A 12,971-nucleotide genomic window follows, 5' to 3' on the forward strand; every position below is an offset into this window, starting at 1 on the left:
CTGCCAGAATCTTCAACCAGCACACTTCAAAGCACGCAGCAGGCTGACAGAAATTACTTCAGATATCTGGCTCTCTACATGTCTTTTCATCCCTCCTCTTATCTGGCTGTGGCTGCTCATCTATGGCTATGACTCCTTTAGTTCTGTCTGGGATGGCCCTCCCTCAGGTTGCTCTGGGTCTGGCTGCTCCGTTTGAGATGCAGCTGCCTTGTTTCTCCATTTTATTAGAGCCGGTTGTTCCATGCTGATTGTTGCTCTTCATGTTATTCTTTCTGCACTCCCTCCTCCTCTGATGCTGCAGCTCTCCAGGGCTATGATTCCTGCTGTCAGTTATTTCTGGTGTGGAAAGGCTGTCACGCTTTTTGCTTTGATTTAACAATTCTCAGTTCTACTCTTGTGTTCAACAGGCTATATTTTCTACTGCACTTGGGATATAACCACTTTTCCCGTCACCGTGGGAGGACACTATCTCACTTCCAGCTGCACTAGGAAGACATATGCACTCTCTGATGCAACTTGAGAGCCTTGAATCATCTACCAGTACTGTTTATTAATGAACTATCACGACTTCTCATTTTTCTCTACTTATTTGTGGCCTTAATGGAGGATGACATGCTTCTATCTGAAAAATGACTAGTATGATGCTTTTGTATGAGGCAAACTTTACCCTCAAAAGTTTAAGTGCAAAAACATTGTGTGCTGCCAGCCTGTAGTGTCTGTTTCACTCTGTTTGCGGGATTACGTCAGTGCCATTCTTCAGGGGTTTATGTCATGGATTTCTTAACACATGCAATCACCAAGGGCAAGAAAGTGGAAATGAAAAATATATTCAACTCTGAGGCAATTAAATAGCACATTTTCAATGGTCATTTCTGAAGTGTATAGAAAAAGGCATGTCTTTAGAATGACAGCTAAGTGTCTAGCAGAGATGGGCACTTTCACGGTGTCTGATTTACGCCATATAGATGACAGTAGGTAACAATGAGATAGTAGTAGATAAGTAGACAATGAGATAACAATGACATTCTATGATTGTCCTTTCACTGAACAAAAGTTATATGGGAGAAAGTTTCATCATTTCAATATCATGTAGAAAATTGTGCAGAGAGATCACATGGACAATCTAAGGTCTCAGGGAGCACAAGATGGACATTTTAAAAAAAAGTTTAAAGAGAATGAAAAAAAATCCAAAATGTAGGGAAAAGATAGTGGTATACTGTTTTGAAATATTTTAAGACAGTAGAGAAGTCCTCACTGATGGTCTTGACCCAAAGCTTAGTACAGTCAACAGAAAAAAATTCCTGATAGCTTAATATTTTACAGCAATTTAAAAGGTCACTCAACAGACAACCAGAAAGTCATCCCAGAAACACCAGTTAACAATTTCCCTCCAGCAGGACTCATTGTGTATCAAGGGCTATGAGGCACCTGAAAATATTTGAGCACACACCTGACCAGGTGAAAGTCTTTAGTGTAATTTTACAGTTTGGATTTTATTTACATACTATTCACCACGGTATTTATATTGGCAGACACTAGAGAGCTAGAGGAATAGGCAAATATTCTGAATATCTAATAAATAAGCTTATTTCCACAGCTGATTTTCTGTGTAAGCAATGCATGCATCCATGCATACAAGGTTTTGTAGGAAAGAAACAATATAAGATGTAAGATATATTAAAATTTGCTCTAATTAATCCTCAGAAGAGTGTCAGGTGTTTGGAGGAAGGTACCGAAACAGTGAAAAGAACAGCTAAAAAGTCAAGTGAGGAAAGTTTCTTCCTATTAGACAATGCTTGTATCTTAAAAGGATGAACAACTACAGAGAATAGCAGACAGACAAATTATCAGTCAGGAAAACAAAGACTTCATAGGTGAAAGAATGATTATTTTAATCTCCTCACCTATGAAGGTGTGTAAGTAAATTCTTCCATTGCCATTCCTTAAAGTAGTTTGCTAGATCTGGTCCTGGGCTCAAAATTTACAGGATGATGCCCTGATAGGCACCCATCCAGTGTCACCTGAGACTCAGGAGAACTGGCCACCAGAACAGCTGAGTGGAGAGATGCTGCTGTATCCACTGGGCATGGCAACCCTCTCACTCCTGAACAGAAGCTGTTGAATCCAGAAACTGGCCAAAAAGACTTTCGAATCATTGAAATACAATCTAAAGTTGCTTGAATTTAATACATATTCCTTCACCACCCCAGAAGGCAGTTTCTCCACTCTCACTGTTCAGCAATGACTTCAGAGTTTTCACTAGCTGACAGAAAAACTCTCATGCATAGAAAAAAACTTTACACTTAACTTTAGCCCTTGATAAGTTTTCTAGAGAGTTTCAATAGGACAAAAACCATACATCATTCTGCTTCTTAAAGCATCTAACTCAGCTCAAACACTGTCACAAAAGAAATAGTAATAGAAAGCCCTAAATCATCTTACTGAATTCTGACAGCCTCTCAAGTTTATTTATAACATTTACTAACACTTGATATGTTGAATGTAATTGGCTATAATCACTTTAGAATATTCCAAATACATTCCACACAGATAAGTTTCCCATATGTAGTTTTACAATGATATTTCTTTTACAGACAGAACATGATCTTCTTATAGCTACTGACATATCTGTATCATATAGATAAGCTTAGTTAGTCTCACCTTTTTATAGGCAATCCAGTCAAACACCCTGTCAATGTCTGAGGCTTGCTGCACCTCCTGGGATACTGGATGTGAACTGGCCAACCCATCCAGCAACATCACTTCATGCAGGACATCTGTCAGAAATCTCTGCTTTTCCTGAAATACAGCATATGCAGTCGTATCACAGAAAAATACACATTTACAGCAATATAGAAATGATGCACAGTTATCAGAGGCAGTAGACTACTATTACAGTTGACTAAAATCAGACCTTCTGCTTTGAGTGTAAACCACCATGACCTCCTACAATCTTCAACAGCTATATGGAATGGACTCAGACATGAAATCTTTGGTGCAATGGAACTTGACTGAAATTAAAGAGCATTAAATGAATCAAAATGCATCCATATGTGCAGACTAGAATTCTGACTACTCATACACATAAGGGGTGGGGAGAGCGGCAAAATGGCAAAGTCCTCAATCACAAAAATAGATGCTACAAGTCCTCGAGCTCATTGCATATGCAGGTACAAAGACTTTTGACAAAGATGGGTAAATACAATTACTACTGCTTTATTTAGTGAAGTTTAAGTCACTTGGCTCTTAGTGACAAGTTCACGTAGTAGATCAACGTGGGACAGGACAATGAAGAGAGCTCACAGCAGCATCACAGCAGATGCTTGCACTGTCTTTCATAATTCTAGTATAGAAATCCTTTCTCCGCAAGAGCTTGAGTCTTCTACAAACTTTGTAATTTCCTTCTAAAGGAAACCACTATCATCTCTCTTTACAAGTGGGAAAAGAGCTGCATGTAGTTAAATTACATACTCAAAGCCACAGCTACATCAGAGGCAGGTACAAACCCAAATAACATCCAACATCTGCATTTGTTTCAAAACCGTCTATAAATACGGATGGCAGAGGTATTTCAAAACTGCTGCCTATTTACCGTGGCAGCAACATTAGTGAAATTTTCATGTATACTCTATGCATTGTGCTACACTCATTTGCACAGTACAACTAAACGAGGCTTTTTCACCTGAGAAATGACATGCCCTTAAAACTCCTGCATGCATTCATGTAGATGTCTTTTATCCAAAACACTGTGTCAGGAAAGAAGAGCTTTATTTACTTGTTTTTTTTCAAGTCACAAATAAATGCAAAGAGTGAATTAAAAATTACATAAGATTTAAATAAGCTTTTTCACCCTGAAATGGCATCTCAAACTTTATCTAAATTATAACAATTCCTGAATCAATGTCAACCTACTGCCATGATATAAAGAAATTCTAGGGAATTATGCATTTTTTTCAAAAGCCACCTTGATGTCCTCAGGTAAAATACACACACAATTACATTAAAAAGTCTATGTTGAATTTCTTGGGTGGAAAGGTTTTGGTATCAATGTGTTACTTTAAATTATTTTTATAAGAGAGCTGAAAAGCTCTTCCAATGCTGATCTACCTGGAAATAAACCTTTACGTTAAAATTCATTAGAGCACAAGAAACGTACCTTGAGCTGACTGTATATCCAGGCAATTAAAAACACAGGATGCAGGAAAGCAAAGTGCCTACACACTCTTAGTGTTCTCATCTGGCTGCATGAGGAAGGGTTTGTAAAACGAAAAGTAATGTCTTCTTCCTATCATTGTTAATTTTCAAATTTTCTCAGGCATAAGCCGTTAGTAACTATCCTTTTATTAACGGGAAAAAAAAGTATAGGGAAACAATTATAAAGACAGTCCTACTCAGGGGAAAACTGCTGAGGTATAAAGAATTGTAGATATTTTGGTTACACTTCACTCAAATTCTCTATCAGTCCGTAACAAAGCCCCAGTTCCATCAAATGTATGGTATGTCACACAAACAGGTATGAACACACAGAAATATGGACCCGTCTCCAAATTTAAGTTTGGATCTCACAAGTAGAACAGTTGTGTCAGTGGATTGTTACTGTTGAATTAACTTATTAAAAGGACCCTGGATAATCATAAATTAACACCTTAAAATACAGGACTGGAAACAAGAAAATCAGCACATGGCAAACATAAAGTGAAGCTGTAAGAAGAAAACTACGAAACATATAAAAAGAACAGGCTACATTTTGGTTTTCTGTTTGTTTCTTTGATTATGTCCTGAAGGACTGAAAAGGAGAATTTTAGATTCATGATCGTTCATTCAAGTTACCATAGGTAAAAAGTCTTCCTTGAGATTTACGGTGGACTGTCACACTGGGATACAAATGGAATAGTTAGTATGCCTCCAAAAATGCAAACCTACATTTTAGTGAGAATTAAGCAGGATTTTGACCTATAAAGCTAAATTTATTGAACTAAAAGGATTTCTGTAACATTCTCAGCTTTTCCCTTTAGTATAAAGCCCCTGAGAGCAGACTGGAAAAGAAGACTCAAATATAACTCGAGGGAGGCACAGCTAGAGTGCTGGCTGACAAGGGGCCTGCAGCTTGAAAAGGCAACAAGAAGCAGAAGTGCAGAAAGAAACTAAAACTGCCTTAATTATGTTGAAGAAACACTACCTCAGCTCTTGAAGTCCTAATATCACATTTAGGGGAAAAGGTCAACATGTCTGACCAAACTGCTTATACTGATGGAAGAAGGGCTTTCTATTCCCTAGTTATTTTAGCCTATGCATACAGTGGAATTGATCTGTTTTAACTGACACCTACACGAGTAAAGAAACACCCAGGACAGAAACTGTAAAGGAAATCAATCTTGGAATGTGTTTAATGAGACCAGCAAGCTGGCAACATGATAGGTGACAGGTTTGCAGCTACACACTGAAACAATGACAAAATGCTGTTCAAGATAACCCTTCCCTGAGGGAGCTCAACTGCAAGAAAAAGGCCAAAGACTGTGATCCACCTGTGAGGAAAAGAGGGCTTCAGGTGAGTTGTGCAGCCTTGCTTGGAAAGTGTCATTAGCTGCATGCAAGTGCAACACCATGCAGTGCTAACACAGGGCCAGGGCTCTGAGCAGGAACAGTATTGCAGCAGCACAAGCTGAGTTTGAAATAAGGACAGAGCTGCTTCCACACAAATTTGTGCCTCCCTTTAAAGACAAAGAGGAAGCTCCTCTACTCCCTATCTGCCTACTGTGCACTTGGAATCCCAACTCTTCATCTCTTCTCCTCAGAGCTTTCCTTGAACTGTGCATAGTCCAAGTCTGGGACACCAGACCCATGTTGAAAAGAAAATACATGAAAATTATTTCTGGTTGCTCTCTTTCTTATTCTTTAGAATGCTTCCAGGTGCAGGAACTGAAGTGCTGTTATCAGATGAACATGTCTTTAAAATATCTAGATTTTCTGATTATTCCCAAACATCTGTAGTCACTAGATTCAACTATTTGTCTCTTCATAGGAACGATTTCTTTTAATCCTCACCAGTAAGACCTTCTCTGCCTTTGCACAAGATTTTCCTGACAGACTCGTCCTTTTTCTGTGCTCTCTCCTCTTTAGCCAACATTCAAATTCACCTTGATCTTGGGGAAAAAAACATAGTGGTCACTCTTCATGCATAAATCTCCAACAGGGTGCCCACCATTCAACTAGTCTACCTCTAAATGGAAAAAAACCAATTGTGAAATAACATTTTTGTCAAAAAAGCCTGCACCTTCAAGAAACATTTACCTTCAAGAAAGGTACATTTATTGTGCATAACAGGATAACAATGATGTAATGGACAGGGGTTGCTGCTGGTGATTTCAGAATATCATACTGAGGTATAATGTAAGGTTGTAGTTAGTATGACAATAATATAATACTTAAACTTAGTCACATAAAAATAATTTCTAAAAATTAATATGAAATACCAGGGAAAAGAACTAAAATGAAAAGAAAAAGGAATTAAAGAAACAGCATAATGAAAGCCCAAACTGATAATTAGTACGCTAAAGAGATCAAAGGCCTCAGTATTAAAGGCATTGTCTTTGTTCTGGGACAGCCATTTGAACACTTTATGGACTGCAAAATCTACACGAATAAAGCTTAACATTGGTGTGCAAATCTGCAAATGACTTTCCTGACAAATTTTCTGAAAATATCTTCTCCACAAGAGCTTTACTAGCCATCAAGAATACAAAGAAGAAAAGTTATCTTTCATGCCTGAGAGAACAACCACTTGCAAGACACAATATTTGGGTTTATAAGGAAAGTGCACCCTAGGGAAAAAGATATAGGGGCAAATTTTGAAAGCAATCAAAGAACACCAGCAGATGAGTTCTAATAAACTATATTACAGGGTGAAGCTTAAAAAAACAGAGTAATATAATCTATGAGGAAATCTAAGGTTTGGTAACACACATGAAGGCCAGATAAGATCCAAAAGCAAGTTCTTTCTGTCTATGTGCTTATAAATCCCAAGCCGTCATAGCACAGGAAGTCTCCTGAGAACTTGCAAATGAAAGCAATGTTTCTTTCTCACTTTCCAATAGTAATCTTTTGTAAATACCTTGAGCAATTTACAGACTGCTTTTTTTTTAATTTACATCTCTGATGTGTGCTTCAATTATGTGTACAGTTTGCTGAAGGAGGCCTGCAACAGAGTCTACATTGATCAGCTGTGAACGTCACAGCTCCATACCTACCTTCATAACCCTCTTTTCTGCATTTTCTGTCAAAGATCTTGCAAAATTTATTGAGAAATTTTCACACTGACTGACAACTTTTGTTGTTACAGAACAGGGTAGATGTCCTAGGAGTTCATAGTTAAGGAAGACCAGCAGCTTTGAGTATTGGGAAGGAGAATTGGATATGTATTTTCTTTTCCATCATGACCACCTGCTTACTTTGCCAAGCAGATGGATTGCTGGTTTGGAGTTCTCAAGCAATTCTGCCAGCTACTTCTGTTTCCTCTCTCCACTCTGTTTATCAGATAGAGCTTTGATTCGGTTGTACACCAGAGGCATGATGCCAAATGTATTCCTACAGAATTAGAGGATGCAGTACAAAAAAGGGAGCATTAAAAAAGGAAACAACACATACTGACCACTAGTACTTCACAAAAAAAAGGCCAATTTCACTCTCCAAGATCATGTTTTACCACCATGTATGTAGTTGCCTTCACTGAAATAGAGTCATTAAGCAAACAGATGAACAGAGCAGTTTCCTTACACACTTCTCTTCAGAGCATTTTAAAACATTAGGCAACAAAGTATGAAGCTTATCCTCTAATACAAACACCATGGAGGAAATCTGTAAAGGAAAATCACCTCAATTCAAGAAACAGTAAATGAAAAGTGGCTTTAAGATGTAGTTGGTATACTGAGTCAACTTCCAGCAACAACCGTCAGAGGTCACCATCCATGAAAATACTTCTCAGGTACTGCACACCTCAACTGCGCTTCAACCTCAAAGTGATGAGTTTCAGCAAGCTAAGTCCTGAAGGAACCAAAGATGTTTTGCAGACACACCAAAAATTACTTACCAGTTTGTGCTCCAAGCAAATGCACACTGCCACAACTTTAAAATAAAGTGGTAACACATTCAGGATTGCTGAAAATTTGAGAAGTGGTCCATCAGTTAATAATGCCCTCAAATATACAACTAAACTTTTCCACTGAATTTCCCATATCAACCACACTTCCTGATGAAATGCATAATCTTGTTTCAACAGGGCAACCCTGTAATGAGCCCTTGCCTTGAGGCAAGCAAAAGTTGCTGTAAAATTTCTCTCTCATCTTTATTTAAGACAAAGTGTCTACTAATTCAAAATTATTTGAAATTCAGCCAGCTGAGTAAAGCTTTTTTCTGAAACTAAAGCTTCATCTAAACCCTGAACTCAGAAGGTTTGAACTCACATGACTCTAAAGCTCTCATCATAATGTCATTTAAACTGCTGTCTAAAGATGAGCAGAAAATGACACGAAGCTAGAAGAGACACTGACATTCTCCAAACCTGTACTTAATCTCTTGAATAAATATTTCATCTAAATGTTGATACTCACTTATGTCTGATCTCTAACTATTAAGACTTAACTACTTAAAGAATTCCCTATATTAATCTACTTTGCCAGAGCATAAAAAAAAATGCAAATCTGTCTTCAGGAAGAAAATGTGGAAACAGAAATTTTTTTTTAGTTATAAGCAAAATTTAGTATAAGGATTTCTTAACTGGTATACTTAAAAAGGGCTAGTTATTATAAAACAGAAGATCTTGCACCTTACCTTTACAATCTCTTTTTTTCCTGCCAAAGTCAATTATACATGAGATTCTAGTTAATTTTACACTGAAAGCTTCCCCCATAGTCGAGTTAAAACAAAAAAATCATACAAAGACTGACTTCACTGAGCAGTTACTGGAGGAAAAACACTCCATGTGGTATTAATTAAAGGCTTACTTTTCACCAGCACGGGGAGCCTTTAACCAAAAAAGAAAAGATGAAAGTAGTTTTAAAAAACGAGAGGCTGAATCTCCCTGAATGCTGAGCCAGCATGATATTTATGTTGGGTTAGAAGGATCAAGCAGGCTATAGCTCAGGTCTGAAATGCCAAAATAATAATGAAATAAATCAAAAAAGTCCATATCCTAAGTCTACTTCGAAAGTTATAATGATTTTCTGGGTTTTCTATGAGCTAAACAATGCCGTAGAAATATTTACAGATGGAGGCAAACGCATTAGGAGGCATGTGAGTCAAAGCACATTAAAGATATGCACGTGTCTAATGGCTGAATTCACTCATTATTTCAACCAACTCAATGAGAAAGACAGGCAACTAAGATCATTTATCTATTTCTTAGGATACAGACACCATGATATGCAACCTCATTATTATTTTCAACTCTCTGTAGTAATGGCAGGATTGTCCAGACTGAGGAACCTAACAGTGTAAAGGAAGCACAGCTCACTTAAGGAAGGAGGAAATACACCCTCCTATATAGGTACAAAGTTTTTAATTTAGTACTAAGAAAAATTCCGGCAGATATGACCGTCCTTAATTATAAAAGCAGTATGCAAACAAGAAAGTGAGAAATCTTATCCCAGGACATTAATGGCTTAAGAAGACATAGGATTCAAAGCTACTGCGGATGTGCTACACCTTGACTCAGCCAATAAAGTTGTCAGTGAAGCTAACTTTTATATAATAAAGAAAACAGAGAAGGAAGCTGGGCTCTGTGAAATGCTTTCTCAGCATCAAGCCAGGTACTGACTGCTAAAGTATTTAATGCTCATTTGATGGATGTAAGGGCAAATTACATGCCAGTAATTCCTGCTGTCATAGTCCTCAAAACCTACCCCAGTACCAGAGACATTCAAGGACAAACATGATGGTTCCTTCTACTAGAAAATATGGAGGGAAAAGATCAGTCAATAAATTCCTGGATCTGCAAGCCTCAGCTGAATTCCTTCCTCTACAAAGCCACATGCAAAGGACTTCAGGATAATGAGAGAAACAAGCCAAGAGGAAGATGGAATATATAGCTGCAAACAGGCTTCTGAAAGGAGGAAGGTGAGCAGGGTAGATGAGAAAAGACAGAGCTCTGAAGTGGAAATTACCAGCATGGAGGTTTCTGCTGTAATTTTCTCTTTTGTCTGATCCTAAAACCAGCAAAGGCCCCTTCCACAGAGGTGAGATTACCTTGTATTGGTCATAAGACCTTACAGCCCAAAAACTCACATCCAGCTGCGGTTGCTTTTTGATGGCAACCTGTTTTAAAACCAGCGAAATGTCATTCCCTTCCTTGGAAAAGTTTTGATGTATTTTACATTAACTGCAATGGATAACAAACACCTCCATCAGAATGCCTCTTCATTCTGTTCTTCACCCAAAATTTTAATCACAGAATTAACTGAATTGGAACACACCCACAAGGATCATCAAGTCCAATTCCCGGCCCTGCACAGGACCATTCCCAAGAGTCACGCCATGTGCCCAAGAGCATTGTCTAAACACTTCTTGAAGTCAGGCTTGGTGCTGTGACCGCTTCTGTGGGGAGCCTGTTCCAGTGCCCAACCACCCTCTGGGTGAAGAACCTTTTCCTGATATCCAATCTAAACCTCCCCTGACACAACTTCAGGCCATTCACTCGGGTTCTGTCACTGGGCATCACAGAGAAGAGATTGGTGCCTGACCTTCTGCTTCCCCTCACGAGGAAGTTGTAGACTGCCATGAGGTCTCCCCTCTCCTCTTCTCCAGGCTGAACAGACCAAGTGAACTCAGCCAGAGGATGCAGGACATAAGGATAGCAAGGGTTTAATAAGGACTGGATTTCCTTTTTCATTAAAATTATGCAAGCAAGATGAAGTATGGCAGTAAATGCCTTCTGGAAAACACAAGAAATTCCAGACCTGTTGGAATAGTCAATAAAGTATTGCAGCTCCATGGCAGTTATCACTGTTATCCATTCATCTTTCCTGTTGTAAAAGAGTCTACAAGACAATTGAAGAAAACCTGATAAAATTAAAAATGGTAGGGGGAAGAAATATTTAAGCAAGCTAAAGAACCTAGAGAAGAAGGGAAAGCCAAGAAATGGATTTCAGACAAAAAACCATGGATCTCCATTTTGTGCAGAACTTGGTGCTGTTGGTTTAAGTAATAATGGTGTGAACACGCTTGACAGCTCCTCTCAAGAGTCTCAGGTTCAGCCATAGCAAGGCTGTGAATGCCACATAAGATGGACGCTGAAAAATGTTCAGCTCTGCTAAAAAAGAAGCACCTTCAGACCCGTAGTATCAAGACTTTAGGGGTTTATAAGCCTTAATGGTGAAAGCTTATGTGCCTGTAGCCTATAAAGATCCAACAACTTAGAGAGGAAGCTGTAGATAGATTCAATTTTTTCAAATGTATACATATTGCCCAAGTTGCATTTCCAAACAAATGTCCTTTTTCTGAAATGGACTACCAGTCTTCTGTTTCTACATTTATCCAAAAAAGAACGTGACAAAAAAATACTTTAGTAAGCTGAAAATAAGCTGAATTTGACATTTTAATCCATGGGCTTCTTGAGCAAACTTCCAAGGTTAATATTTCAGAACTATGCGAGAAAAAACTTAGCTACCCAACTTTCCCAATTCTTTAAAAATAAAGAGGATTTTGGTCTATTACTCTATTTTCCTGACACAAAGAGCTGTGGTAACATACACCATACATTTTTTTATTTGTATTTCAAAGGTATGAATTACTGCTGACAAAACACCAACCAGAATTCTGGAATATTGTACTGCTTGGCCATCATGACAAAAAATAAGGTTTGTAGTTCTCGTTTTTGCAACTTGTACTTCATCCTTGTCTTCTGAAAAACAGTTAGTTGTTTGGAAATGTTTCTCTTTTCATACATGATCACTTTAATTTTTTCGAGTTTACAAGTGTCAGTCAATATGTTCAAACAGCAAATGCACTTTATAACAATAACAGTATTTCCAGGAAGCCAAATATCAGTAACTCTAACTTTTGCTTCCTCTTCCTACAATCTCTGTAATAAACATGTGAAGCATGACAATATTGATTCCTACTCTAGTCTGGAAAAGAATGAAGCATGTTTAACTCATTATGAGTTTCATCTCATTTTCTCATCATTTAAATATGTCAGTACAATCATTTTTATATCAAAAGCCAAAGATATCCAAAGCCTTATGAACAGTTTATGCCTCCCTTCTTTTTAATTTAAGGAAAAACTTGACAGATTAATACTTTTTCAGGCACAGCAATATCAGCAATATTACTGCAGTTAATTCTAATTTATGCAGCACATTTCTGATTTCCCAGTTTAACTGCCATCCTTTGTTCAATCCACTCTTCTTGCTTGTATTCTGCTAAGATGCCAAGATTTCACATCATGGGCATGTTATTTGCATAACAGTGAACATTATATTCATTCCACAGAAATTTCAAGCAAATATACTATATTCCAAATGACTTCTAAAGCAAAGTTATTCCGAATTTGTTAGACTGATTATGTGAAGAACAAATGACTGATAATTTGAAGATAAAATTCAGTGTATAAATGTTGTCATCTATGACACTTTGCTATGCTAAAATCACAAAGGCCTGCCAGATTTCATTGCATTCATAATTAGAACCCTTACATTGTAATTCAGGTTGTGTTCTTCATAAAGATTAATAGAATGAGTTTTAATATAGCCAAAGCCAGGTAAACCCACAAGCCTACCTATGCAAGACAGTTGTCAGTTCAGATAAAGACTTGTTTTCCTTTTCATAATGCAATTATAAACCAAAATTGACACCTGAAAGAAAAATTTAAAATACTACAAAGAATCCAAATTTCACAAGAAGCATAAGTAACTCAAGACTAACCTGTATACAAGAATTTTTTTTTTAATTAGCTTTAACTCATAATTATAGCATCTTCA

At 37.6% G+C, this 12,971-nt stretch overlaps 1 protein-coding gene across 1 annotated transcript in view; it reads right to left on the reverse strand.

Moving 5' to 3' along the window:
* Positions 1-12,971, reverse strand: part of TRHDE (thyrotropin releasing hormone degrading enzyme) — a 209,869-nt gene that overhangs the window by 109,977 nt on the left and 86,921 nt on the right. The window contains exon 6 of the mRNA XM_032105718.1: positions 2,662-2,799. Within this exon, the coding sequence (XP_031961609.1) occupies positions 2,662-2,799 (138 nt within the window). The remainder of the gene's footprint in view (positions 1-2,661; positions 2,800-12,971) is intronic.

This window comes from Corvus moneduloides, chromosome 4, assembly GCF_009650955.1.
Source record: "Corvus moneduloides isolate bCorMon1 chromosome 4, bCorMon1.pri, whole genome shotgun sequence".
Lineage (NCBI taxonomy): Eukaryota > Metazoa > Chordata > Aves > Passeriformes > Corvidae > Corvus > Corvus moneduloides.